Here is a 27,115-nt window from a genome sequence, read left to right on the forward strand (position 1 = left end):
CACCCTCAGTTGCTTTGGAAACAACCCCAGTAACAAGGGGCTGATGAACAACATATGATCCTCTCCTGAGTTGTCCTGGGCTGGGTGGGTATGTTTCCCAGGGAGGCTTCCGCCCTGCTCTGCCCCTCTCTGCCCCAGCCCACCTATTCTTTCTACCCGTGGTAGAATGACTTGACCCAGACCTGATTGTGAGGGGTGGGGAGTTTGGATAAAGGGCTACCTCAGACAGAAGATGTCCCCTCTTTCTATGGTCTGCATGTCTGTCTGGGTAACAGGTAAGTTTTGTGGAAGCTGGACCTGTCACCCACCAGATTTGTTGCCACAGAAGACAAAAAAAAAAAAAAGGCTTCAGAACCTGGAACCCAGGGCAGCCTCTGCCCACCCCTGACAGATGAGGCATGTACGTAACTCAAGTCCCATGGGTTGTGGCCTCTGTGACCTGTTTTTCAGTCCCGTGATTACAGTGGATTTCAGTACCATGCAGACATGAGGTCCTGGACTCCAGGCCTGGGGTTGAGAGAAAGCACAAGGGGTCCTTGAAAATTAGCCCTGGATTTCTTGGTCCCTGGTTTTGATCTGTCATCAAGGACCTAAGTGGACTTCATGCCGAATGGGTTAGCCTGTGTTATGGGTAGTCCTGCCTCCAGTGTTAGCCACTGACACAAGCACACCCCCCCTCCCCTGCCCCGGCCCAGCCCTGTCGTCACAGGTGCTCCCTGTGGAACAGCTTGGGAGTAGCTCTCAACATTGGAGATTTTAAATGCCCCTGCATGTGCACATTCTCCATCCTTGGTGAGGTGCACTCTCCCCCTGGAGAGAATTTTATGAAGGAGAGAGTGACATGGCCGAATTTATGCTTCAGAAAGGTCCCTGTGGGTACTGAGTGGGGTGGAAGGAGAGCAGCATGTGACACCACTGAAAGGTGGATGCAGTCTGTGCAAGAACTGCCATTGGCCCAACCTGGGCATGTGTAGGGTTGTGAGCAGGTTAGGAAGAGTAGTGGCCTGCCTGTGGGGTCAGGGATGCAGGAGACTCTGGGTTTCTGGCTCTGGGGCTAGGTGCATGGTGAAACCATTGTCTACATTCAGATGAGAATGTAGACCTGGAGGACCAGGTTTGAGGGGTGCGTTGATAAGTCTAGTTAGAAATCTATTGAGTTAGGTGTGTGCAGGCATCTGGGGGAGTTTGTCAGGGAAGCCTTGTACAGATTTATGCGGCACTCTAGGGGACATCTGGAGATGGAGAAGGCCAAGAAATGGCAAGTCTCAGGGAGCCAGAGCCAAGACTGGAGAAGGAGCCCAGGGAACTGACTCCTCACGTTGGAAGGAGGTTTCTGAGAGATAGGAGGGAAGCCAGGAGTGTGTTGGGCCATTGAAATTGAAAGAAAAGAGTGCGTGAAGGAGGAAGAGAGATCAGCCAAGATGAATGCTGGGAAGCGCCTTTTGGATTTTGCTCTGTGGAGTTGTCATTGACCTTGGCGAGCAGAGGGGGTGGCAGCTGGGCTGCAGGGGCCTGAGGAGTGAGTGGGAGGCTGTCAGTGATCTGGAGTGTCTGGGAGCAGGGCCTGAACCTAGGAAGGTAAGTGATGAGCAGAATCTCCCCGGAATGGGACTGAGGTAGGGAACCCTGAAAGGTGCAGTGTGGACCAAAGCCTGGAACCTGAGCGCGGACTGGGTCTGGAACCTGAGCGTGGACTGGGTGTGTGACCGGTGTTAGCCCCGGGTTCTCTGGTTTGTGTAGTGGGGAGGTCTTGCCAATTAGATTGAGTAGGGTGATGTGGAGCACCAGGGAAGCCCAAGGGAGGGGGGATTACTGAGAGGGGGACGCCGTGGCTGCCGACAGGCCCCAAACAGCTCAGATTCAAAAACAAAACAGGCTTTTAAGATGCCAAGTTTGATGAAATCGGAGTGCTGGAAGAGGTGGGAGTTTTCTCTTGGAAAAACAGCTGAAAATCGAGACCAAAAGCTGCGAAGGGAGATGGGCTCGAAGCTCCCTGGGCCCCCTTTGCCGCCTGGGAACCTAGGGGCGGGTATGAGAACCTGCAGGTGTAGAGAGGCCTTCTGACTTGCTCGGGGGCGTCTTGGTCCTGCCTCTTTGAGGATAGAGGTACCTCAGGGACAGGACTGAGGTGGCCTTGCTTTCTTTCTTGGGTGCCTGAAGGGTAGGGACAGCTGACGGCCCCATCACCCAAGAGGTTCCTTCATGTTTTCAGGCCCTGCATGTGTCTTCAGGTGCATGTCTTCACATGGGGATATCTCTGACTCTGCATGTTTCTACATGTGTGTTTCCATGTCTCTGTGTGCACAGCCCCCCGCTCTACTTGTGGGAGTCTGTTTCCACAGGTGCTTGTCACTGCAGATGCCCCTCCATATGCACATATAGGTTTCTATTTTTGCACCTGTCTCTTTCTCCATGTGTAGCTTTGGGTCCCTGGCTGTGCCATGTTTCTAAGGTGACTGTGTTCAGAGAAAGGGTGAGTCCAGGTCCAATACTCACGCATAGGAAAGGGGGTCAGGCTCACAGATGGTGCCACCCCAGGGAGCCTGTGTATGTGCGTGCATGTGTGTGTCTGCATGCACAGAGACACCATGAGACTGGGTAAACATGGGTGAGGAGGTCATGCTGACAGACGGTGCTGCCTGCCCTGGAACCCTGTAAGGCATCTCCATCTGTTAGCTTCCATGGCGCAGCCTCCTCCCTCTGGTCCAGACTTGCCTTAGGCATCTTAGGCTGAGCTGGACAAAGAGACGTCTATGCTTTCCAGGGGTCCTCAGCAGCGTCCCTCCCCCAAGTCGTTGCAGCCTGTCTAAGCTAATCATCCACCTCTACTCTGTCTTCATCTGTTAAGACCCCAACACCTGCCCCAGCTCCCACCAGACTGCACCCTCCTCTTGGCCTTGACTCAGTCAGTTCTTCCTTCCCTGGCCCCCCAAAGCTTTCTGCCTCCTATGTTCAGGTGTTTCCTATTCTTGACTTTTCCTCTTCCAGGAAGCCACCAAGATAGCAGATAAGCAGTAGTCAGACTAATCAACTCTACCACTTTGGGACCGTAACTAAGTTTCCTCCACCCCCACCCCAGCCTTAAACTCCCCCAAATGCACCCATGCACACATACTCTGTCATCTCCCTCTGCCCATGGGGCAACAGGACCTCCTCAGGGAAGAGAGCAGCTGCCCCCACTGCACTGGTATCTACAGGCCATTGCAGTTGGATGTGGGGGCCCTTCACGCACATGTGGACACCCAGTACAGATGCCCATGGTGCGTGCAGGCATGGCAAACCCTCAGGTGTGTGCTCTGCTATGTACCTATGTATGGAGGCAGATTCTACAAACAGATGTGGAGACTTGGGCTCCTAGGTGCCTCTGAAGTATCCTGAAGGCCCCTGTGTGCTCCTCTTTCCAGCCAGGTTCCCTCTTACCAGAGGATAGAGGGCCCAGCACAAGACAAATACTGCAGGGTGCTGCGTCTCCAGAGTCTGCTGTGGACCCTCTCACACTGTACCAGCGTCTGCAGCACCGTGTTGATGGAGCAGGAAGTCTGCGGGCCTTTCAGGCTCCTTGGGGTTGGGAGCAGGGTGCTTGGAAGGGGCGCAGCTAAGCTGGGGCTGAAGGGCGTAGCCCAGTTGGACCTTGGTGGCATGCACACGCACAGACACGAGCACGTGCAGCCCTTCACCGTGGCACCGCCTCTGTCTTGTCGCCATGGTTACGGGGTGGCCTGGAGGGGGGAGGGGCCTTCCCATGCTGGCAGCCCTGCACTGTTGTCAGGACGCATTTGGAAGGGCCTCAGTGTGACCCATGCATCCCGCTGTTAGAATGTGGGTCCGAGCTGGGGGTGTCCACGTGTGGGAGACACTGGGGTTTGCTTTGCAATACACAAAACCACTGCAGCTTGTGTGCAGGGGTCTGTGGTGAGCAGAGCTGCTAAACCAGGAGCAGGCTGAGGGAGTAGTATTAGAGAGGTGCTCTCCCCAGGGATACTCTTCAACCTCTCTCCCCTGCCCTGCGCTGCCAAGCTTTCTCTGCTTGTTGAGAATACTGGAGCTGGGGTCCTACCACCTGCTAACATCCAAGCCCTACCTCTGATTTAAATGAGTGACCTTGGGCAGATTTCTAGATCTCTGTAAGCCTGGTTGCTCATGTATCTCCTAAGGTTTTGATAGAGATTGTCATTTTGCAAAGCATTTTAGTGCAATACTTGTGTCAGAGTAAATGTTCCATACGTGTAATCTAACCTTTTATCCCTTGTGTCTGGGCCTGTTTTCCCACTTATGTATGGGTTTGGTGTGACTGTGTGACATCAGCCTGAGGAATTTGTCCTGGTCCTTAACCTGAGTGGTTCAGGCCAGTGTGGACCTAGCTCCAGTGGGTACTTAGGTGAGGGTGATAAGTGTGCTGGTCTCATGGCTAGGTCAGTTAACACCAAGGCACATGACAGGCATCAGGAAACACTGCCCTCCTTGGCAGTTTGTGCTGGAGGCTCTGGAATGGAAGAGAAGGGAGAGGCAGTAGCTAGTCACCCCGTGGGACTGACTCCTGTGAGACCCACTTCCTCTCCCAGAGGTGGCAGAACAGCAGCCTTCTCAGTACTGCCTAGAAGTCTAGTTGGCACAAGGGACTGGATTTTGGGTCCTGCTGTTTTATGGACAGCTTTTCACACTTGCTGGTTTTAGACTCTGCTGGCAGTGCCTAAGGGATGATCTGAGCCAAGGACGGAGCCATTGAGGGCGTGATAATTGAGGGAGGAAAATTAATTGTCCTTAATTTGGCACAAATCCCAAAGACCTTCCCCGTGTCAGGAATTCAGAGTAGATTCCCAGGACACAGTCTCAAACATTCATACTTTCCTTCTCCTTGATCATTACCTTGCAGGTAGAGATGGAGGCCAGTTAACTCCTGGGTCTGACTGTGGCAGACCCTAGCTATCCCCTACTCCTTCTTCCATTTGATAAGCAGGTAGAAATGAGGTCTAGGAAGAGCTAGCCTGGTGCCCTGGTAGGCAGGATGACTCTGGCATCCCTGAGTGTCCTCCAGCTGCTGGAAGGGGATGGGGAGGGAACCCTGGGCTTCAGGTCTTGCTTGGACTTTTCTGTGAAAACAAGTGATGGAAGGGCTGAAGGAAGCTATTCCTTTGCTGGGTGCATCCCATGTCCTCCTCATTTCCATTCTACCTTCATTCTCTTGCTACTGTCCTTTCAAAAATCAGAGCTGAAAGTCAGGGCACTGTGGGATCATATTTACAGCCAAGGAAATGCTGGGTTTACATCCAGAATTTATATGGCTGCAAGTGGGGAAGCATACAGCCAACTCCTGGGGAAGGCTGGGGAGGCGAAGCCATCCTGGGATTCCTCCCACTCCCTGACTTGAGTCCTTTTCTCCATGGTCCCCAGCCCTTTTGGGATAACCCTGGCATTTGGAGTTCCCCCAGGGGTCTAGCAGAAGATAGAACCATGTCTTACCCTGCCTACTGGGGCTCCTCCAGTTTCCTCTCCTCCCTATCCCCCTAATTCCTCCCCTGGGGTCTCCAAGATTCTCCAGGGAGGGTCTGCTCCACCAGCCTTTGCTTTCTTCCCTTTTGAGGTTGTTACATGCTTTTCCCCTGGTAGAGGCACCTGATCTCAGCAAATGTTCCCTCTCACCCATCTTGTACTGGGCCTGTGGGGGAAGGTACAGGATGGTGCTGGTCTTTTGGTCTCCCCTACCATGGAACCCAGCTTCTTGCCAGGAGGTTGACAAACAGCAAATGTTTCTTTGCACCATTGGGAATACCTGGCATCTCTGTTGGTAGAGAGGCTCTGCTGAGTTCTGAATACACTTGATGCCTGTCCCAGTGGGAAGGGTCTCTTGCCATCTGAGAATAGGAAAGGGCACCCCAGGCCCTAACCTCAGTACTTATCTGCCCCAGTGATTCAGCCCTTGCTAGTTATAATAATGTCTCCTAAAATGAATGTGGATTCTGTCACATGCCTTCTCGACACCTTGCATGCATTTCCAGGTGTCCTCAGTGTAGCTTTACAAGTTGGGCACTTGAACCTCATGGACAGATAAAAGCAGACACAGAGAGAGACTAGAGAATGTGCCTCAACCCTAAAGTTAGTTAGAGATGGAAATGGAAGATCTACTTGTTGGTCTATTCTAGTCCAGGACCTAGCCTCCTTGCTCCTCATTCACCAAAGGGTAGGGAGCAGGCTGCCAATGTCCATTCCTTTTGGTCCCATGGAAGAACTCCCCTGTGAGCTGCCAACACCTGGAAAGATGAGAGAAGGGGCCAGGGAGTTTTTCCTCCATTCACCAATGTTTGGTGTCTTCCTAGAGCTTTTTTGTTATCATAGCCTACACATGCTCAAACATGATCCCCAGGTCTGAACATAGTTCCCAGGGACCAGACTGAGAGAGAGAGAGGCTCAGGATCAAGGCTGCTGTAGAGAATGGGTCAGGGGCAGGCCCAGAATTAGAAGAGGATCAGTGATAGGGCAAGGTGCCCAGGGTCAGTAATCTGGTATTCTGGCATGTGTGGAGCTGAGGGGATGCAGGTGGAACACCATGCATGCTGACTGGGAGCAGAGGCGGAGCTCCATCTGGGTTGTGACTTGATGCTGTGGGAGCTGCCCCCGCCTCCTTTTCACAGCCTGGTGTCCATGTAGCACTTTCTGCTGCAGCCAGCAGAGCATTGATCCTCATTCGTCTCAGGGCCTAGAGAGAGAACTGCTGACAACTTCAGTCTGAGGCATTACTTCTGGGACCTGGAAACTCCCTGACAGGGTAGGGGTGGGCCGTACTGCAGCCCCCACCCCTGCCAAAAGGGACTTAGGATCCTGGCTCCTCACATCAGGATGGGCAGAGGTAGAGGAGAGAAAGGTTTTGTGTGTCCCAGCCAATCTGGGAGTCAAAGGACACAGAGAGGTCCTGGGGACAGGCAGGGCCAGCCCTAACACGCACATTGCTATCTCGTCTACAGAAGAACAGCTGCCACCCGGGTTCCCCTCCATCGACATGGGGCCTCAGCTGAAGGTGGTGGAGAAGGCGCGCACAGCCACTATGCTGTGTGCAGCTGGTGGGAATCCAGACCCCGAGATCTCTTGGTTCAAAGACTTCCTTCCTGTGGACCCTGCCACCAGCAATGGGCGCATCAAGCAGCTGCGTTCAGGTGAGCCGAGGGCGGGAATCAAGGGGTCACGAAGACCTTGGGAAAGGCATCTTGCCAGAACCCCTCACAGCCTTCCCTCTTGGGCTCAGATGTCTAGGGCTGACCCTCCAGGCTGAGCAGAGGGCTGGCTGCCAGTGGGGTGGGCTGGATCTTGCTGCAGGACTGCCTGGCCCAGGGAAGAGAGCTTGGTGGAGAGAGCTTCTGATTAGCTGTGACTTTATCTTCCTGGGATTGTCAGACTTCAGACTGGACCAGTTCTGCTCCTCCTGGCACATGTGACATGCTATCCTGCGTGGCACGCTCTGTGAATGTGTCTGTGGGTATTCATCCTCCATTCTGCCTGTAGCCTTGCCTGAGACAGGGCCGGGATGATGCTTCTCTAGGCAGCAGGACTTGACTGGGAAAGAGACCAAAGATGTTTGATTCATTAGGTTTCAAAAGGCTGGACCTGAGGGTCCCTTCAGGGGGACTTGCTGCCCATCCCTAGGCCATCAGGGCCACCTGTCTCCTCTGGATTTCTCAGTTGAGCCAACTTGGAGTCCTAGGAGCAAGGATGCCATTGTGACCAGGCAGGAGGTGTCGCCTGGCTGATCGATTTGCCTACAAGACTCCCGCCAAGAAAATTGATTCAGTTTTTGTGGGAACTGAGCAGGCGGGAAAGGAGGCTCTGAATCAGCTTGGCTACATTCTGCATCTGCTACCAGCGCAAGCTGGACCCATAGAAACCCTACCAGCTGTGGGATGGTGGTCCTCAGGCAGGATGGCCAGCACTGGCCAGAGCTCCTGCCACCTGTCAGCTGTACTGCCAACACTGAGAAGAACATGACTCTGCCCCTCTGGGGTCCTTTGCTGGCTTCAGAAATGCCCCACTACTCCCCGGGGTGCCAGTCCCTCCCTGCTGACTCCCGACAGGCACATACCCTGTTGGTGCCCAGGGAGAGGAAGGAGAGATGAGCCACCCAGCGGGGCAGGATTCCGGCCCTAGCCACGGCCGCCTGAGACAGCCCACGAAGTGTTAGCTCATTTAATTTAATTAAAACTCAACAAGATGGAGGCAGCTGTAGCGCAGTTAATTAAAACAGCCATAATCAAGGCAGGAAACGGTCCGGCAGTGTTTGTGGCCACTGCCCAGCACTGCACAGCAGCCGGCATGGCTCAGCTACTCTGTGTTTCCTCTCAGGTCCCCCAGGCAGGCTCCCCAAGCCGCCAGACAGTTAGTTCTCCCCACAGGCCTGACTCCTCCCCGGAATGGCATTGACTAACTGTGGCAGCAGTAGTTCTGGGAAGCCTGCCGTCTCGAGCGTTTGTTCATCAAGTATTTATGTGCTGCTCGCTGTGTGCCAGGCCTTGTGCTGCCCTTCCCTGCCCATCATTCACTAGGTGCTCTTCAGGCCTCCCTCCTTGTCCTCTCAGCAGTGGCTGACACCCCTTTCTCCTCCTCGACCACTTCCTCCCACTTCTGGGCTGTGCCTCTCCTGACCCCCCTCGGAGTCCCCAAGTGCCCCTCCCTTGTAGCAGCATCATCTTCTGTGGGTTCCTCTAGCCTAGGAACCTGGGAGCCCAGTCGTTGCCCCGTAGACACAGCTTTTCCCCAGATAGGCAAACTCACTGCTCCTAGAGCTTCAGATGCTGTCCTTACCTATACAATTCCTACTTGCGTCTTTCCAGCCCAAACATCTTGCCAGAGCTCTAGGCCACAAAATCTGTTTGTGTTCTGACGTCACACTGGAACAAGTGATGACCTCCTCCCCAGTTAGTCATACTCTTCTGTTGACCCTCTCTAAATGAGTGGCAGTCCCCCAATCTGAGATCTGGAGGACACCCAACTCCTACTCCAGTGAAGAACTGAGTTCTCTTGATGTGTCACCCACGTGGCTCTCATATTAGTACCCTTCTTTCCTTCCACTGCCTTCATCCCATTCGAGGGCACCAAACCCTGCTCTCCCTGTCTCCAGGCTCTCTTGAAAGTCTATCTTCCAGCAGCTGTCAGAGACCTGCTTGTATTCTTCCTGTGCTCTGATAACCTCAGAGGTGGACCCTTGGCCCATGACCCTTGACCATGCCTACATGGTCAAATACGTGCTCCTGGACAAGGTGAGCAGAACCCTTGATCTTCCCCTGCCCACATCTCCAGCTTTATCTCATTGGGTCCCAGCTGCACCTGTGCTAGCTCTGTGGCCTCAATTAAATGAGCTTGTCAGTTTTCTCATCTTTTAAAGAAACTACATTAAGTAGTAAGTGAGACAATGACAGAGTGAGTTTACTACCTAGCCCTTGGTAAGGCCCTGTGGATGGAGTTCTCCCTGCCACTCCCCCACTCACACTGAGCCACCCTGCACCCTTGCCCATGTCTTGGCCCTCTGTTCACCTGGTTCTTGTGCTGGAAGGCCTCTGCTCTTCTGAGCCTCGGGCTACTCCTTCAGGGCTCATCATGCTTCATGTTGTTACCATCTGGCTTCAGCTAGGCTGGGCACTCCTTGTAAGGAGAACCGGGGACTGACTCTTTAGAGAAGTGCCCCCAAGCCCAGCTATGGGACAGGTCTGTCTGAGCCCTAGTTGAATGAACAATTTCATGAATTCGATCTTTGGGACTTGTCTCTGAAGACTAATGCCCACTCCTTGTTTGGTCTTTCCTGCCACCTGAAACTGAGACTTAAAGGTCATGGTCTTAGGGTCTAGCTCCTAGGATGGAGCCAGACACCCAAGGGGCCTCAGTATCCCATTTTTGTAGCTACAACAGGACTCTCCCCATCCCTTCCTGACTCTTGCCTGTCACCCTGGACCCCAGTTGCTGCTCTCCTGCCTGTTACCATTTAGAAGGGTCCTGAGGCGATTCCATGCACATTTTACAGGAACATCCGTTCATGGAGTGGAGTCAGGCCCCTGAGCACTTGGCTATTTACAAGGATCTTGATGGTTTACGCTTCACCAACAGTTGACAAAGCGCTTTCTTGCCCTTTGTTGCAGCTGACTCTGCTGCAATTCTGTGAAGTAGGACAGGCTGGATTAACATGCCCACTTCATAGCTGAGTTAAGGAAGTCACCTGGGGTGACTGGAGATTGGGACTCAGGTCTGGAAGCTCCCTTGGGAGGTCAGCCTGGGGCCTGTGGTACAGCTGGACCCTACTAGGGCTCTAGATCTGCACAGTCCCATCCTTTTTAGATCTCAGGCCCCACTGGCCAGTATCAAGAAGCCCTCCATTGTCTGTTCCCTGAGCCACAGTACATCTAACTGGGGTGTGGCCCCTAGAGCAAGAGCTGGTCAGGGAGTGGCTGGCAGCACATCCTGCTGAGGTGTGAATGCTGCCTCGATAGCCTTTTTCCTTACTGCAGCAGCGTAACTCCTGTACACTAATCTGTGGACCATTGAACCTGGAGACTGGGGTGGGTCCAGAAGGAACAAGGATAAGCTCAGAGAAAATGGAAATAGAGTCACAAGCAGGAAATGTCAAGTAGGCTGACCTTCAAGTGGAACTCAAGACCACTGCTATGTTGTGAGAGGCACTGTTAGCCCATAAGTTCTGCCAAGCCTGGACAGGGCTCTGAGGCTTTCTGTGTTCCATATGGCCTGAGGAAATAAGCCTCTGTCCCTACCACTGTAGAAGGACAACCTTACTCGCTGTGTCCATAGAACCTGAAGTGAGACCCACAGCCTCAAGAAGAGATGGCAGCATTTGGCTGTAGGAAGAGGCCCACTAGTCCCACCAGGAAGAATGTCTGCTGCCCCTTATTCTGCTAGTCAACCCAGCGCTGACCGGAAGAGCCCTTCTGCCTTTCACTGCTCTGCCTTTGACTGGATCTGCCAGAAAACACACTGTCACTGTGTGGTCATGGTTTCCCTATGGCCCTGAGCTCACTGGTGCCTCTCGGGCTTGAGTACACTCCTGGGGAGAATGACTCACGGGTCCCCTTCAGTTCCTTACACCTGTCTTGTGAAATGGAAAAGGCAAATTCTCTCAGTTTGATAGGGAAATTGCAGTTCTGAGAGGGCAGCAGTTTAGGTGTTGGAAGAGCTGAAGCCAGAAGCGGCGGGGGGCGGGGGGGGGGTGTCCCAGTCCCAGATTGTACACATATCCACCCCCTCCTGGGCTCTGGCCCAGACCACAGGAGCATGTCTGTCAGCCGCTGTCAACTTGCAGGCTTTCTACTTGTAACTCTTGGAGGAACTTTAGGAGCTTTGGTTTGTGTGAATTTTATCTATTAATGATTATTATGTTAGATATTAAAATTGAAAAGATTAAAATATTTACTAACCTATTTTAAAACAATTTAAAAACCTGTTAATATTTAACATTTTAAGTGAAAAATAATTTTATTTTCTAAAACAAAAAAATTTGGTGAGAAGAACCTCATTGTTTTACACTTTTACAAATCTGTTTTATTGGGGGCTGAATGGAAGGCAGCTAGATCCCCATATCTGCTCCTGCATTCAGCCTATTGTGCTATCACATGTGGCTTGTCTTCTGGAAAACTCTGCTGTATGTTCGTGAGAGAAAGTGAATATGGCAAACCATTTCTTAGTACGATGGAAATAGTTTTAACTTTGTAAACTTCTGAAAGATTCTCTGGAATTCTCTGCTTGTCAGTGTGATGATTCTTTCCACGTACCTGTGCACCCCTCAGATACGTCCCTATCCCAGTGGCTGCCTTTGTCTTTTCCCCAGGCTTTGTGTCTGCAGGAGGCAGCCTTGTCCAGTGGAAAGACTGAGTGGCATAGACTGATCAAACCCTGCCACCTCCTTGGGCTTTGGGCAAGCCACTTAATATTTCTCAGCCTCTGTTTTCTTCTTTGTGCATAGAGATGAATATTCTTCCACATGGGCATCGTCAAGTTCAGGGAGACGGTGAATGGTGTGTGTCTCTGCACACGTCCATCTCTCAGAAGCTGGCAGAGAGGGGCAGGGTAGAGAGAGCTAGTCCTGCTCTACCCATAGGCTCCTTATCCTCTGGATAAGGCAGTGGTTTAACAGGGGGCCTGGACCTCAGAGGAGGCACCTATCAAGAAGGGAACCTGCTTGGATGTCTTTGTAGTCCTGGATTTGGAGGGCAAGTGCCTGGCCCTTTTCTGTCGCCAATTTCCAGAGTTATGAGGCACCAAACAGGCAAGGAGTGGGCCCTGGCTTCCTCCTCTCACCAGTCAGGCTGGGGAGCTCAGCAGTCTCTCCATCTTCAGCAAGGTTGGGGGCCTTTCTAGCGAGTCTGCTGTGGGATGTGAGTGGATTGAATCCTGCTCTTTCCACTGCCAGCTATGAGCTGGTCTAGTTATGAGAGACCTGGTCTGGTGGTGACCTGTGGGAGCCCCCCACCCCACACTTAACCCTACCTCCTGCCTGCTTAAACTCCCCAGGTTTGGTCTTGGTAAGTGCTCTGTTTGCAAACTTATTTCCCTACGGGATTTGGGTGGAATGCAAAGTGAGGTTGCCGCCTCTTTTCTTTCCCTTCCCCTCCATTACCCAGCTAGTGGGAGCTGCAGGAGCCCTGACTCACCTTCCTGACTCCTGTCATCCGCAGCCCTGCCAGCCCCTGCCTACCCCTGCCTCACCTCTTGAGAGCAGTGCCAGTGACCTGGGGAACACGCTTCACCTACACTCAGCATAGCTCAACCTGGTGCTTGCTCACACATCACCTGTGTGGGCTTAACTTAGGCCTCAAGTTCTCCATGTGTTTAAGGCCCTTTCTTGTGTTTTATTTTATCTGATTTGGCTTTGTGTGGCTTTCCTTCCTTTTGTACTAATGCTTCTCTCTGATCTTATTTGCATTCAAATTACCTCGCCAGGTGGTTCACCAATCAGAGGTAAGAATGCTGTCCGTGCATCTCGCCACACCACACCTCCGCCACTGCTGTCACCTCCACTCCATCCCGTCCAGTCCGTCACCTCCCCATCCCCATCCTGACCTCTCCAGCCTCTTCATTTCCAGCTCTGGCTGCCCAATACCACCAGCCACCACACACCTCCACTTAGTCATTCCCTCCTGTGGACTCATTCATTGCAAGTCTGAGTTGTGGAGACAGTAGCTGAGCCCTGCCTTGGATGGCAAGCCCTGCCACCCAGCCTTCCAGGCCAGCCCACAGAAGGGCCCTGGTTATCTCCCACAGTGAAACCTGGCTTGTCCCTAAGGCTGGCCATAAATGGAGATGCTGCCTATAGATTAGAGCATGAGCAAAACTCACCTTTCCCTTTGAATATCTCCTTTTTCTTTGGGATCTCAATTATTACTTGACTTCCTTTAGTATCTTGGCCCTATAGTCAAATGAGAATCATCCTTTAAATCCCTTCAGCCTTGCAACAACTAGAAGCAGCATTCACTGCTTAAGACTTTAGATGCTGGGATGACAACAGGGAAATAAACAGGCTCAGACATAACTAGGTCCCCTGACCTGTCAGCTTGAAGTCCTGCCAAGCTACATTTGTGCAACAGGTCCCTGCAAGCTAGTGGTTAGAAAGCAGACTGTGGATTCACTGGATCTGGATGCAAGTCTAATTCACCACCTGTGTGATCTTTAAAAAATTGACCATCTCTCAGAAGTTTGTTTACTTCTCTTTGAATTAGGCCCAAGGCCACCTACACACAGATCCATGTAAATTAGAGGAGAGAATGAGAATGTAAAAGCACCTTGTAATACGGTGGCTTTTGTTTTTATCCCGTCATTTTCTCCCCATATTCCTTAGTGTTTGTGAGTCCGTCTTGGCCTTCAAAGTTCAAGGCTAGGGTGCTTAAGGCAGAAGTTGCAGGTGGGAAGGGAAGTTGCCTACTTGCCATCAACCTGAAGACAGGACTCACTTCGCCTGCATCCCTCCAGGCCTCCCTGTGCCCCTCAGGTTCCCCCGCACAGCCACTCAGCACATTCTGACTCTTTGCACTCCCTGCTGTTGGGTCTTGGTGTTGGTATAAGATTTGGGGGTTTCAGTGTACAGATAATCACAGGGTCTGTGTTGGGGCTCCTGATCAGTCTTAGGCTCGTGTCACAAGGCAACTTCCTCCTCTCGTGGGCTGGAATCCTACCCAGGCAACACTTCCTGCTCCCAGCCTGTGGTACTAGCCACTTGAAGTCTCCCCTGAACCCCTACTGAGCTGACCTTAGGGCAGCTCCTATCAGTCAGGGGCCTGACCCTCACCTGCTTGAGTGAACATTTTCTGTAACAGTGTCCATCCATCCCATAAACATGACCTGTTGGGGATACTGTACATCAGGGCTGTTCTTGCAGGAGATGATATTTGGAATGTGCACTAGGCTCTGATATTCCCTGATGCCAATGGGGAGGTCTGAATTCAGGACCACAGAAACAGGCCAGTCCTTTGCCCTTCAATGGTGGCATTCCTACTTCCTCCAGCTCCCAGACCCTTGGGTGTTCATAGCCTCTCTTGCTGGCCAGGGTATAGATGGAAGAAGGACGTCCAGTCATAAAGGGACTATAGCTTGGACTCACTGTGGTGCTCCCCTTGGGCCTGGGCTGTGAGAACATGGCTTGAAACTCTTCTGTGGCTCCTGTTCAGTCCAATTGGGGTCTAGCAAGTTCTGTTTGTCCTGTGTGGGTGTGATCATCAGTCACCCCTGGTTCTGGGGTGGGGGTGGGGACTATTAGGGTCATTCAGATTCTGTGCAGGAGGTGGTTTTCTGTGAGACTGTCCTGTGGGGATTATTAACTATCCGTTGGACTGTCCTGTGTGGGTGTAATTGTCTGTCAGATTGTTCCAGGGAGGGGCATGTTGATTTTGTGCCCCACAGGTTTTACTGTCACCAATAGCTTGCCCAAACTTTGCTTTCACAAAGTTTTTTTTTTTAAGTGTTTGTTACTAGGGCTGGGGGCTGGCCAAGGCAAGTGATTTCACCCCTACCTTGGCCCTCTGCCTTGGACTCCCCTACCTGGACCAGCCAGGACTGGCTCAAAGCCCCAGTTTTCTCCATCCTCTGGGAAGTTTTTTTTTTTCAGCTTCCCCTCCCCCACAGTCCTGGCTCCTGTCTGTCCGTCTGCGGCCAGAGCAGCCCGAGCAGCCCCTCAGGGTGCTGGCCAGAGTAGGAGCTACAGCCTCCATTAGCCTCTTGAATTATGCAGGAGCCGTGGTGGGTCGAAGCACTTTAGCAGGACCAGGCTGAGGAAAGGAGCCGGAATGGGTGGGGCCTGCAGCATGGGGTGAAGTGGGAGGGGAGGATGGGGCCCAGAGCAGAGGCTGCTGGACAGCAGGCCCCCAGACAAGCTCCTTCCTTCCTGGTAGGCAGCAGAGCCTCAGGTTCTTGCCCAGTGAGGGCATTGTATGCTTAGGAATCCCAGGCAGGAAGGTCTACAGGCCACTCCTGTGCCTGGCTCCAGGTTGCCTGGTGTGTTCAGGACTGCTAAGGGGGTGATCATTGGCAACAGACTCCAGGACTGGCAGGAGTGTGATGGACCCTAGTGGAATTGTGGGTGGGGTACAGCCCCTGCTGGAGCAGAGAGTGGCCTGCAGAGTGGGTGGGATTGTGCTTTGGGGGTTGTAGCCTGGAGGTTACCCGGCTTTTCGGGGTGAGTTTCCTGGAAGCAGCTCAGGTGCCAAAGGGTGTGACCCAGGAGAGCTACAACATCTGGTCAACACAAACCACAGACGCTGTCAAGACCTCGTGTTCCAGGTCACACATAACATGGCCACAGCTGACCTCTCTCTTTGTGTCCCTACAGGTGCCTTGCAGATTGAGAGCAGTGAAGAGTCAGACCAAGGCAAGTACGAGTGTGTGGCGACCAACTCGGCAGGCACACGCTACTCAGCCCCCGCGAACCTGTATGTTCGAGGTAAGAACTTGGCAGTGCCCGGCCTCTATCACCATGGAGCTGAGCTGCACCTGCCAGGCATGCTGCCTGGAGCCCTTGGTGCAGACGCTCAGGGGACTGCCATAGGCCCAGTCTCTCCTTTCTGTCTCTTTTGGCAGCAGTGCCAGCAGCAGCAGTAGCAGCTCCCATTGGGCAGGCTTGATAGTGTCTGCCACAACTTGCCTTCCTTCCCTGCAGGCCCTTGGGGAAGTGGCCCCTCTTGGGAGCATTTGTATTTCTTGTAGGTCCTTGCCGCATGGGCCCAGAGCCCTATGGGAGTCCGGAGCATTCCAGGTGGACTTCTTTTGTGTGTGTGAACAGTGTACATGCAGGCCCATGTATTTGCGTGAGCACACCTGGCTTGGCTTTCCTCCAGTCTGTCCTCCTGCCTGTTTCAACAGGGTGGGCTCTTGGACCACTCTGGACTTTGAGGCAATCAGTCTTCAAATGGATCAGGTAAAGCTGGGTGCACTGGCACATGCCTATAATCCCAGCAGCTTGGGAGGCTGAGACAAGCGTATTGTGAGTTCAAAGCCAGCCTTAGCAAATGCTAAGCAACTCAGTGAGACTGTTTCTAAATAAAATGCAAAACTAGAACTGGGGATGTGGCTCAGTAGTTGAGTGCCCCTGAGTTCAATCCCCAGTACCCATCCCCACCCCCCAAAATAAAAAACAAATGGATCAGGTGAACCTATCCCTTGGAGTCTTCTTAGAGTAGCCTGCTATTCTCTCTCACCAGCCAGACCCTTTGTGTTAGGGGTTCAGACTGAGGCAGCCGTGAGCACCTGTGGGTACATTGCTTTGGGTGAGCATCTAATGTGTTTGGGTGTTCCTTATTGGAACTGAGTGAATTGTGTGTTCTTCAAAATCCAGGTACTTGAAAGAGCAGGAGACTTGTTTTGGGGTATCAAGTTTCTAATATGTCAGAGCCCAGAGGTAATCAAAACCAACCATCTTTCCCCTTCTTCAGAACACACTGGGTCTAGTGTGATGGTGCCCAGGAAGGACCCCTACCCGTAGCCACTGTCCCTCACTTAGCCCTTTTACACAGAGGGATGTCATTAGGGTTAAACCATCTCTTCTCAGGGGATTTGTAAAGGGAAGGGAGGCAGCGTCCCCTCAGTAAGGGTTCCATCACTCCTGAGTGCTCAGTGCCATCTTAGAGGACATCTGACTGCCCCCCCCACCCCCCCAGTGCATGGGGCAGGTGTGATGACAATTGGCCTGTGCTATTCTTTGGGGCCATTTGGTCAGACTTGGTTAATTCAGAGAGGGCAGGGAGAGTTAGTCCATCATCTAACAAGTACTTATCAGGGTCTGCTGTATATCAGAGCACAGGGTAGTTATGGAGAGGCCACAGGCTGCCTGCCCATTTGGTGACCAGTCAAGCTGTGGAGGAGCTATTTATGATGGGCAAATTGTGCTCCAGAGACAAATGAAGATGCTTTGTGGGAGTTGGGATGGGAAGTCCCCATCTCCCTGCTTGGTGTCAGGTGTCCTGCTCAGCAAGGCTTAGATGGGCTGACCCAGTGCTTGTCTTCAGGACAGGGAGGCCCGGAGCCCAAGAACCTTCCAAATGGCGAAAAGAAAAGGAGTTGCAAACAGCACAGCCTTCACCCTGTGCTGATCCCTCTAAGAGATTAGCAGCTGGAACAGCCCTTCTCAGTGACCAGTCTCCTCCCACAACACCGTATCATGAATGTGTGTGCTCTCGACTGAGCGCTTTTCCTAAAGACTATAGGGTTGAGATTTTAGAGGTTCCGGGACTTGGCAAGGAAACCCGTCTGCATGTGGCTATGTCAGGAAGAGGAGAGGCCCAGCAGAGTCATGTAAACAATAAGCAAGCTGTGCAGTATGGCCATATGGGCCCATTTTGTGGGGTAGACCTGCCATAGGCACTACTAAAACAGAAGGCCCAGACTCAAGGAGGATGGACCCCTGTTGTTCTTTTAGTTGGGAAGTCACTGCCTGACTCTGAAGTCCCTGTCATCCTGGTCGCAGCCCTGGAAGTAAGACAGTGGTTCTCTTTAGAGATTGGCTGAGTTGGCAGCTCAGACCCTGACTTAACTCCATCCCTTGGAGCATCCCTGTCCAGTACCCCCATTGTCCACATGTGGGTTCAGGCAAGACCCTGATTGGCTCCTGCTGTGGCCTACCACCCATCCCACCAGGTGTTCTTGAATTCATCTTCCTGGCTCCATTCCCGAGACTTTGTCAGAGTGTGGAGGTTCCTTTAGTTTCAGTTTCTCTTGCCAGGGATGCTAAAACAGCCAACTTGGCTTCTGGCCCTAAGTAACCTGGGCCCTAAGTAAGTTTAAGAACCATTCCCAATCCTCTCTTCCCAGACTACCTCATATCAAGGCTCCAGCTGATCTACATCTGCCTTCCTTTGCCGAGAGTAGCCTACCCTATAGGCCCAGGGCAGGTCCTACCTTCCTGACAGGTCTTCTGCATACTTGAAGAAAAGTCTTGCTCCTTAGGACCCTATCCCTCCTTGTGCCTGGCAAAGCCCCTTACCTTCCACCCCAGCCCTGTATTCTGAACCCTACTTGTGGGTGGGTAACCATGGAAGAACCCCTCTCAGTTTCAGCCCCACCTGTCTCCAACATGGTGGCTTCTAGGCTTCTTTCCACTGCAGACTCCTGTTACCCTCCAAAGGGGAAGGCCTCCTTTGGGCTTCACCTCTGTCAAGGCATGAGCCTGTTTGTTCAGGTTGGTGTAGACTCTGGCTGCAGGGTTCCTCAACCTTAACACTATTGACATTTTGGACTAGATAATTCATGGTTGAGGATAATTCTTGGTCCTGTGCATAGTAGGATATTTAGTAGCATTCCTGGCCAGCTCAATGCCAGTAGCACCCTGTAATCAAATCAGTCTGGATAACCAAAACTTTCCAGACATCATCGGATGTCACCTGAGGAGAATTGCCTCAGTCGAGCTCCCCTGCTCTGGATCAACAATCTCCTACTGACATTTGTCTCCATTTAACTCTGATTGCTCCCTCTGTGTCCATTGGCCCCTGGTTTCTTCTGACTTGGTTTTGGTGTCTGTCTCACATTCCTCCTCTGTTCCCCAAACTCTCAGGACTCCTATTGCCTCTGTGAGATCTTGTGGCTGCTACACTGGACGGAACAGGACGTGTAAAGCTCCCAGCATGCTGCCAGGCACGCAGGAAGCACCTGAGAGTCAGTCACCCTGCTGCTGTGGGGAGGCGCTGGGGGGTGCCTCATACAGTCACATCTGACTTCGTTCACAGTTGGCCACAGTTCCACCCACAGTCTTGCAGGCCCAGGCATGCTGGGTGGACCAGCCTCTTTCTTCGTCACCATCTGACTCTCTCCTTGAGTGACTCATTCTCTCCTTCCATCCACAGTGTCTCTTCCAGCTCTCAAGCGCACAGCTGCCAGGGCCAGAGTGGGACCCCACCCTTCACAGAGCCTGGCCTACCTACATCAAGGCCAACAAACTTCCCATTCTCTGCAGGGACCTGGCTGCTGGCCTACAGCTGTCTAAAATGGAGCAGGAGCTGATGCCTCCTGGCCTTTCTCCCCACAGACACCCAGATGTGCTCCTCACACTGGTTGTGTACAGCATGAGACTTCCTCGAGGCGGGGGGGTTCTAGTGGCTCATGTGCCTTGGTGGGTTTGTGGGCTGGGTGGGCCCTGACCCCAGAGCCCAGTTCACCGGGTCTATCTGAGCTGTGGGATGTGTGAGGCATGGGGACTGACCTGTGCTCCACTTCCACCCCTCCTGGTTCTGCCTTTGGTGTCCCTGGCACCTGCCAGTGGGCCCCAGCCCTGTCCACCATGTCCTCCATGAGTCTGAGTCTTTTGTGAGCGGCGTGGTCCGTGTGCACCTGTGTGCACGTGTGTGTTGTGCGCGAGGGGGCACAGGAGTCTTGTCTCGTCTCCGTGCTGTGTGGGCAGATAAGGTTGGCCGTTTTTACTCTCTCTTGTTTCTCCTTGTCTTTTTTTTATTCCCTCCTCATCCTCATCGCACTCTGCATCAACCCAAACTCTCATCTCTCAGATCAGCGAGAAGGTTGGTCCTTTTCACTTCTTATCCATCTACAGTTCGCCATCGACGGGATATTCCGTCAGTTGGGACCAGCAGGCTTGGTCAGCTCCCTTATACTCACTCCAGCTGTGCCTGCCCGCCAGTCGGCTCTGCTTGTCATTGGGTCGGCAGGCAGCAGGACCAGGGATGGGTGGGCAGGTCTCCTGCCCTGCATGTTTCTGCTGCTTGAAGTCCCTGATGCACCATGTGTCTGCATGTCCCCTTAGCCAAGCTCCCCTGTTGGGAGTGGTAGGGCAGGCATGGCGCATGGCACGAAACTATGCCCCATCTTTGCACTTGGGCCAGGCCAACTGTCTCTTTTTCAGGGTGGTTGGGGGAGCTGTGGTTAGGGGGGAATTGTAAAAGTTATAGTGCTTGACGTGTACTGGGGGCTGTGGGTCCTTCTACAACCTCCTCACCTATATAGAGGCCATGTTTGCCTGTGTGAAGTCCAAACTACTGGTAAACAGATCAATTGGAGATCCCCTAGAGATCTCGCAGCACAGGACAGAAGTCCTATAGTGTCTGCCCTGTGCTTGAGTACCCCAGAAACCTTACCAAGGTTCAGTGAGGTAGACCAGGGCTAGCTGGTCTGAGGCAGAGGCCAGCGCAAATCTGCCTTGGACTAGGTGTCTATGCACAGGGCAAGTGGCATCATCTTGGCTCACTGAGGAAGTCTCCTTTTTTGTTGTCTTTCCTCTCTCCAGTCAGATTGATTTTAAGGTCATTCTACCTGCCCATGCCCTCTGCCCAAGCCTTCCAGCAGCCCCTGTGTCTATCTGAGGGTGGAACATAGTTGGCCCACCAGCCAGCTAATGATCCTTAGCCCCTGGTACTGGCTGTTCAGACCCAAGTTGCTTACTCCTTGAGTGACTGATCAGTCAACCACAACTTGGCAAGGCCATGTGGGAGCCTAGAAATGACCCCTGGGTTGGCCTCATGTTGGGAAGGGCCTTCTGGAGACACCCCAAGCTCATTCCAGAGCATTTCACTGGGGTTCAGTTTTCAGCTCGATCCTTTGAGTCAGATCTCCACCTCCAGGGCTGGGCTAGCAGTCATTCACGTGGCATATGGTCTGCTGGGTCAGTGGAGACTTTGGGGGTTCAGGGCCGAAGCATAGGACAGCCTGATTGAACCCCAGGGAGCTAACAGACCCAGGTCACCTGGTCCCCTCTGCATTGTGCTCCGTGGCTCGAGTTTCCTCAGTGAGGGAGACAGAGCCAGTGAAGAGGACTGCAGCCTGGGCTCAAATATCAGCCCTGAGCATCCATCCATATGCACTCCTGAGCTCTGGGGCATTTCAGTTACACCATTTCGCTGACCAGGCGGATCTGCCAGGGCGTTCAGAAAACAAGCATGGACAGACAGCCTAGCCTGCAGCCACTCTGGCCCTCCACACCCCTTCACCCCTCTCTGGGTTCTTTGTCCCTTCCCTTCCCCCATCCCGCTCCCTACCCTATGGTCCCACCAAAAATAAGCATAGACACAAATATTTAATGGGAAGGAGAAATGAGTTTCTAAATATTCCGGGGGGATTTGCCGGGCTGGTAATTTGTTTGGTGCTGATAATTGCATCTTACATTTTTCCAGCTTTACTTAAAACTGTGTGCCGGGTGCGCCAGCATTTAATTACTGCTCTGCGGCAGCCACAAGGTTATTTATTAAAGAGTTATTTTATCTTGATACAGTGGATCCTGCCCCTTATCCCCTCCTTAATGTTGTGTTATTTTCATCAGAGAAATTTCCGCGAGTGAATGCAGATTGCGGGGCTGCCTCCCCCTGCGATTAGGCTGTCACTCCACTGAATGCTGATGCCTCTGGGCGCCGCACCGCCCTATTATAGGGGGTTGTCAGTGCAAATAATTAGACTTAAAAGTTACATCTGAAATATAATCCAGAAATGGCAGGGCCCTGTTTTGGAAATTGTCTATAAAATGTCAGCACTAAGGATGCACAGGGAACAGTAATAGACCAGCATTGTTGGAGTCTGAGATTAGACCCTAAGTGCATTTTTCCCAGCTCCCGTTTTTCCTTCCCTGCTGTTGCTTCTGTCAATAGACTGAGACCAGGGTGAGTCCTGCCTCTTTTGGAGGCCTGCGCTTGTGACAGCAGGAGGAGGATGGTGGGGTCGCTGCAGCGAGGCATCAGCCTCTCCTGGCTGTTGGCATAGGAGTAGCTGTCTGGGCAGGCCTAGGACCAGGGCCATGTTGCCACTTGGGATACCAGGAGGTTGTTTCTTGCCCCTCTTTTCCCTACCTTTCCCCTTAGACATGCTGACCTCCCCCAACACTCGGGGAAGAAGCGTCTGAGCGCCAGGAAACTGCGCTCCAGGATTCCTTGTGTGACTAGAGCCTGGTGCCCTTGTGAGAGTAGAGGTGGTACTCCCAGGGGCCTCTGGGGTTGAGACCCTCACTTGGTGCTAGAGATCATCCTAAAGGTCACATCCAACCTCACCTTCATCCTGCAGTTTTTCCTGCTACCTGCAGGGGAAGTTTTTCCTGCATCCAGAAGGGGAAAAATAAAAACAAAACCATTCTTAGTGTTATTTCCTGCAGGGGCTCAACTTTCTGACAGTGGATGGAGTTGGAAGCTTTTGGAGGAGTGGCCCAGGGGATTGATGTGATATCAAGGGCCAGTTTACAAGGTCTGCATTTGACCTGAAGACCCTGTCCTCCAGGGACTGTTTAGGGGTAAAGTCCAGCCAGGTTTCCGGGCTGTTTAGGTTCAGGCCCAGGGTTTATTGGCCAAGGCCATAAATTATTCTTTTGGAGCTCCTGGTTTCAGCATCCAGGGACCTGATCTGGCCTCAGTATTCTGCCACTAACCAGGGTTGAGCTTGTACCATGACCTCCCCCTGGTTCAGACTGTGGAAACCCCACCCTTATGCGAGCTATAGGTTCCTCTTCTCCTGCCAGCCTCTGCCAACCCTGAAGCTTCTCCCTGTAACTTCCTGGGCCTCTTTTCAGCCCTATCAGCCAGGACTCTAAAGGGTGTGAGTTTTTCACAACAAAGACCTACTCTTGCTACATATATAAAGGTAGGCATGCCATTTTAAGTATTAGTGTTGTCTTCCCTTGTCTATAATCAGGAGGTGGCAACATGGGACCCTCCCCACACAGTAGGGCTCATGTAGCTTCTACTCAAACCTGTTTTCATGCCCCTCAGCAAGGAAGAGATGGAATAGACACTAACCAGGAGGACAGAGACCTGGTCAGCCTCAACTTTTCCTCTGTGCTGGACTCCTCCCCTCCTTGGCAGGCCTGGGCCTGGCCTGCACACAATCCTCCCTGTCTATGCCTCACCTTCTAGCACCCACCCCTGGGGGTGGCTCTGGAGCCCAGGGAGTGCCTGTACCCCAGGCTGGCGACAGCGCTGTCTGTCTTCTGGCCTCACCTTATGCCAGTTGAAGGGCGTGCTGAAAGGAGACTGTGTGTTGCCGTGGGGCACTTGCCAGTCACGCCCCAGACCCACCTGTTCTCTACCCTGAGAACATGCAACATGGATGGTGTCGTCATCCTCCGTGTGGACTGTAGCATTAGAACAGATGACAGAAACCCACTTACACCAAAAGCAGGCCAGGGAGTCTCTTGTGTTGCAAAACTAAAAAAAGGTAGTAGATTTGATGTTGGACAGGGCTGGAGCCAGGTGTTTAAACAGTTTGGTCAGGCCTTTCTCTTAGCTTTATTCTTGCTGTTGTCTTCTTTGTTCTCCAATAAATTCTCCTATGTGTTGGGAAAGGTGGTCCTGGCCTCTCTGAGCTTAACTACCTTCACAGAGAAAGTTGCTCTTCTGACAATCTGTGCAAATGTCCAAATACTGTTTCTTGTTAGCAGATCTGGGTCACACACCCCATATACCACAGATAGGAGCTGAGATGGCTCACCTGTTGAAATCGGGAGTGGAGCTAGGGGTGGAGCTCAGTGGTAGAGTGCTTGTCTAGCACGTGTGAAACCCTGGGTTTGATCCCCAGCACCGGAAAAAAGAATACAAGGTGCTGATTCTGGGAGAAGGCAGAACCCTGGATGTCCACAAAACACTCTTGAGACTCCCCATGAGCCTGGAGACAGACCCAGCCCACGAGCTGATCATCAGGGCCTGCTCTGGGAACTGTGTTGCAGTTCTGCCTAGAGGACTCGGATAGGGGCATGCTGTGGAAGGAGTTGAAGCAGGTGCTGAGCAAGATCTCATCCACTGGCAGAGAAGCATTGGGGAACCATGCAGGATCTTGCTAGGGAAGTGGCCAGTTCGTGCTAGCTGCCTATGAAGGGCCAGTTGGGGGCGGGCAGAAGATGACATGGCCGTGGAGATCCCACTCCCATTACTCAGGGAGAGATACTAGTGGCTTGGTTTTGGTGGAGGCAGTTACCCATGTATTTGGAGAGAACTAAATAGATTTGAATGATATTTTCAGCAGCAGCATTAATAGGACTTGCTGAATGTCTTGATTCTGGGCCTGTTTGATACCCGTGTAGTGAGGTCCGAGGTGGGATCTGGTGGTCTCTGCAGTAGCTTCCAGCACGGATTCTGTGGTGTGGGGCTGGATGAGGTATTCCTGATGTGGTACCACAGGTCCTCTGCATGCCTGGGATCCCCAGAAGGATCCTCAGAGACCAGTGCTCTCAGTAGTACCCTCGAGTCCCTTAGCTTCACCGCCTGCCTTCTCCAGCCCTGTGTGTAAGGGTGCCCACGTAGTACACACCCAAGCCTCTGCCCACCAGCCGCATGACCTGTCTGCATGCCAAGCATGCCATGCATGGCTAAGTCTTGTCTGCCTTCCCTCTCTCCGCATGCTCTGAATGTCTGCCAAGCTTGCAACTTCGGGGGTGGTTCCAGGCTGCCTTCTGGACTAAGCAGCTCAAAACGACTTCTGGCCAGGAGAGTCCAAGGCTGGAGGTGGTGGCCAGGCACAGCCACCCTCCCCCTTGAGACCCTTGTTCACTGGCACAGAGAGCCGTCTGTTTGGCGCCCTCATCATGTTACTGCCATCGTCATGCCCATCCTGCCCGCGGACCACGTCCCTGGCCCGCCCCAGACCCTTGCCCTGGCCTAGCCCTCCTGAGAGGCAGCCCCTCTTCTTGGGTCCCAGGCCATACCGTGAGCACAGCCAAGGCCTGGCAGGTGGTCACCCACTTCCTTTTCTCTTCCTCTTGGGCCACAGCCTGGAGGTGGAGGCAGTGACTACACAGAAGGAGGCCGTGTCACTCCCAGACTGACTGACCCTCTGCCCTGCCCCAGCCATGCTCCAAGGACCCTCGTTCTAGGGCCTGGATTTCTCTCACTGGTGCCCCAGCCAGCCCCTCAGGAGACACATGGGGAGGTGGGTCAGGAGCAAGCAGGGGCAGTCCCTGGTGGACTACCTGGGTCATGGTCCTGGCCAGCTCTGGACCTTGTGCTAAATCCTTGTGTGACCCTGGGCAGACAAGATTTTTCTGGGCCTTGGTTGCCTAGGCTGTAAAATGGGAGCTTGGTTGTGAAAGCTCTCTTATAGGATATTGTGTTCGAGACAATCCCTGAGAGCAGGGCTACCTCTAGCCCCAGTGCATGGTGGGAGGTAGCAAGCCAGGGCCCAGGGATGGCACCCCTCCTATTTCTGAGTGTGGGCTTGGCTCTGACAAGGAGGACTTCCTGGATGAGGGGCCCCTGCCCTTTCATCCACCCCTGTATCCTGCCCGGTCTGTGAGTGCCTCTTTCCCTCCTCCCGCAGTGCGCCGCGTGGCTCCTCGTTTCTCCATCCCTCCCAGCAGCCAGGAGGTGATGCCAGGCGGCAGCGTGAACCTGACTTGCGTCGCGGTGGGTGCACCCATGCCTTATGTGAAGTGGATGCTGGGGGCTGAAGAGCTCACCAAGGAGGATGAGATGCCAGTGGGCCGCAACGTGCTGGAGCTCAGCAATGTTGTGCGCTCTGCCAACTACACCTGTGTGGCCATTTCCTCGCTGGGCATGATCGAAGCCACAGCCCAGGTCACAGTAAAAGGTGAGTGCAGTGGGTGCTCTGGTGGCTGGTGCCCTGCCCTGTTGCAGAGGGCGCTAGGAGACTCTGGTGTCCGTGTCTGTGGCAGGTGAGTGTGAGCTGTCTGCTGCAGGCACAGCCAGAGCTTAAGAGGATGGCATTACCATCTCCTGAGTGCCCTGGCCATGGGGCCTTCTGGGTTCTGGGAAGGAGGGAGGGGTTCCTGTTATCCATAACCTGAATGAGAATAACTAGCATGTATTGAATTTCTGGGTGGCGGTATCAGTATCATGCTAGTAACCATTTTATTTTGCTTTGTTTTTTAATTTCTCTGGGAGATAGATGCTCTTATTATCCCAGTTTTCCAAGTGAGAGAATTAAAGCACAGAAAAGCTATGTCATTTACCTAGAGTCACATAGGAAGAGAGGACAGAGCAGGAATGTCAGCTGGGAGATAGCTCAGTTGGTAGAGTACTTGCCTTGCATACACAAGGCCCTGGGTTCAATCTTCAGCACCAAAAAAAAAAAAAAAAAAAAAAAAAAAGCTTCCCAGCAAGAAGGTTGTAGAAATAGCAGCCAAGCGACAGGGAGTAGGTTCACTCTGCCAGGGGCTCTGGGCATAGGCATGTGTATATAACACATATGTAAGGGATTCCTTCTTGGTCTCTCTGTTTCTTCTCTGATCCATTCTTTATTCTGCCACTTGTGTGTTCTTTTTATAGATATAAACCAGTATTCTGTCATCACCTCCTCTTTTGAACTCAGAGCCTGTGCATGCTGGGCAAGTGCTTTACCACTGAGCTATACCCCTAGCTCCATATCACTTGCTTTTAAGAAAGAGAGACAGCTTTCAGTGGCTTCCATTGCTCTCAGGATACAGCGCGAGATCCTCACTATGGTCCACCAGGCACTGCTGGCCACCATGCTTAGCACCACTGGCTGCACAGACACATGCTGTTCTCAGTGACCTCACATCCCAACCCAGCCCTTCCTGTCACTAGCTCCATCTCCCACTAAGGCCTCAGCCCTGTGAGACTTCCCCTTCCTTGTCACCCCATCCAAGGAACTTCCATGGGTTCTGAATCTTAGCACTTTTGGATGGGAGGGTCATACTGGGGATCAAACTCAGGGGCACTTGGCCACTGAGCCACATCCCTAGTCCTATTTTGTATTTTAT

At 52.7% G+C, this 27,115-nt stretch overlaps 1 protein-coding gene across 3 annotated transcripts in view; it reads left to right on the forward strand.

Annotated features, from left to right (window-relative positions):
- Positions 1–27,115, forward strand: part of PTPRF (protein tyrosine phosphatase receptor type F) — an 84,489-nt gene that overhangs the window by 27,239 nt on the left and 30,135 nt on the right. For all 3 annotated transcript variants that reach the window (XM_079117506.1, XM_079117504.1, XM_079117505.1), the window contains exons 6-8: positions 6,960–7,148; positions 15,803–15,913; positions 25,693–25,962. In XM_079117506.1, coding sequence (XP_078973632.1) covers positions 6,960–7,148; positions 15,803–15,913; positions 25,693–25,962 — 570 coding nt within the window. The remainder of the gene's footprint in view (positions 1–6,959; positions 7,149–15,802; positions 15,914–25,692; positions 25,963–27,115) is intronic.

This window comes from Sciurus vulgaris (assembly GCF_902686455.1).
Source record: "Sciurus vulgaris genome assembly, chromosome: 1".
Lineage (NCBI taxonomy): Eukaryota > Metazoa > Chordata > Mammalia > Rodentia > Sciuridae > Sciurus > Sciurus vulgaris.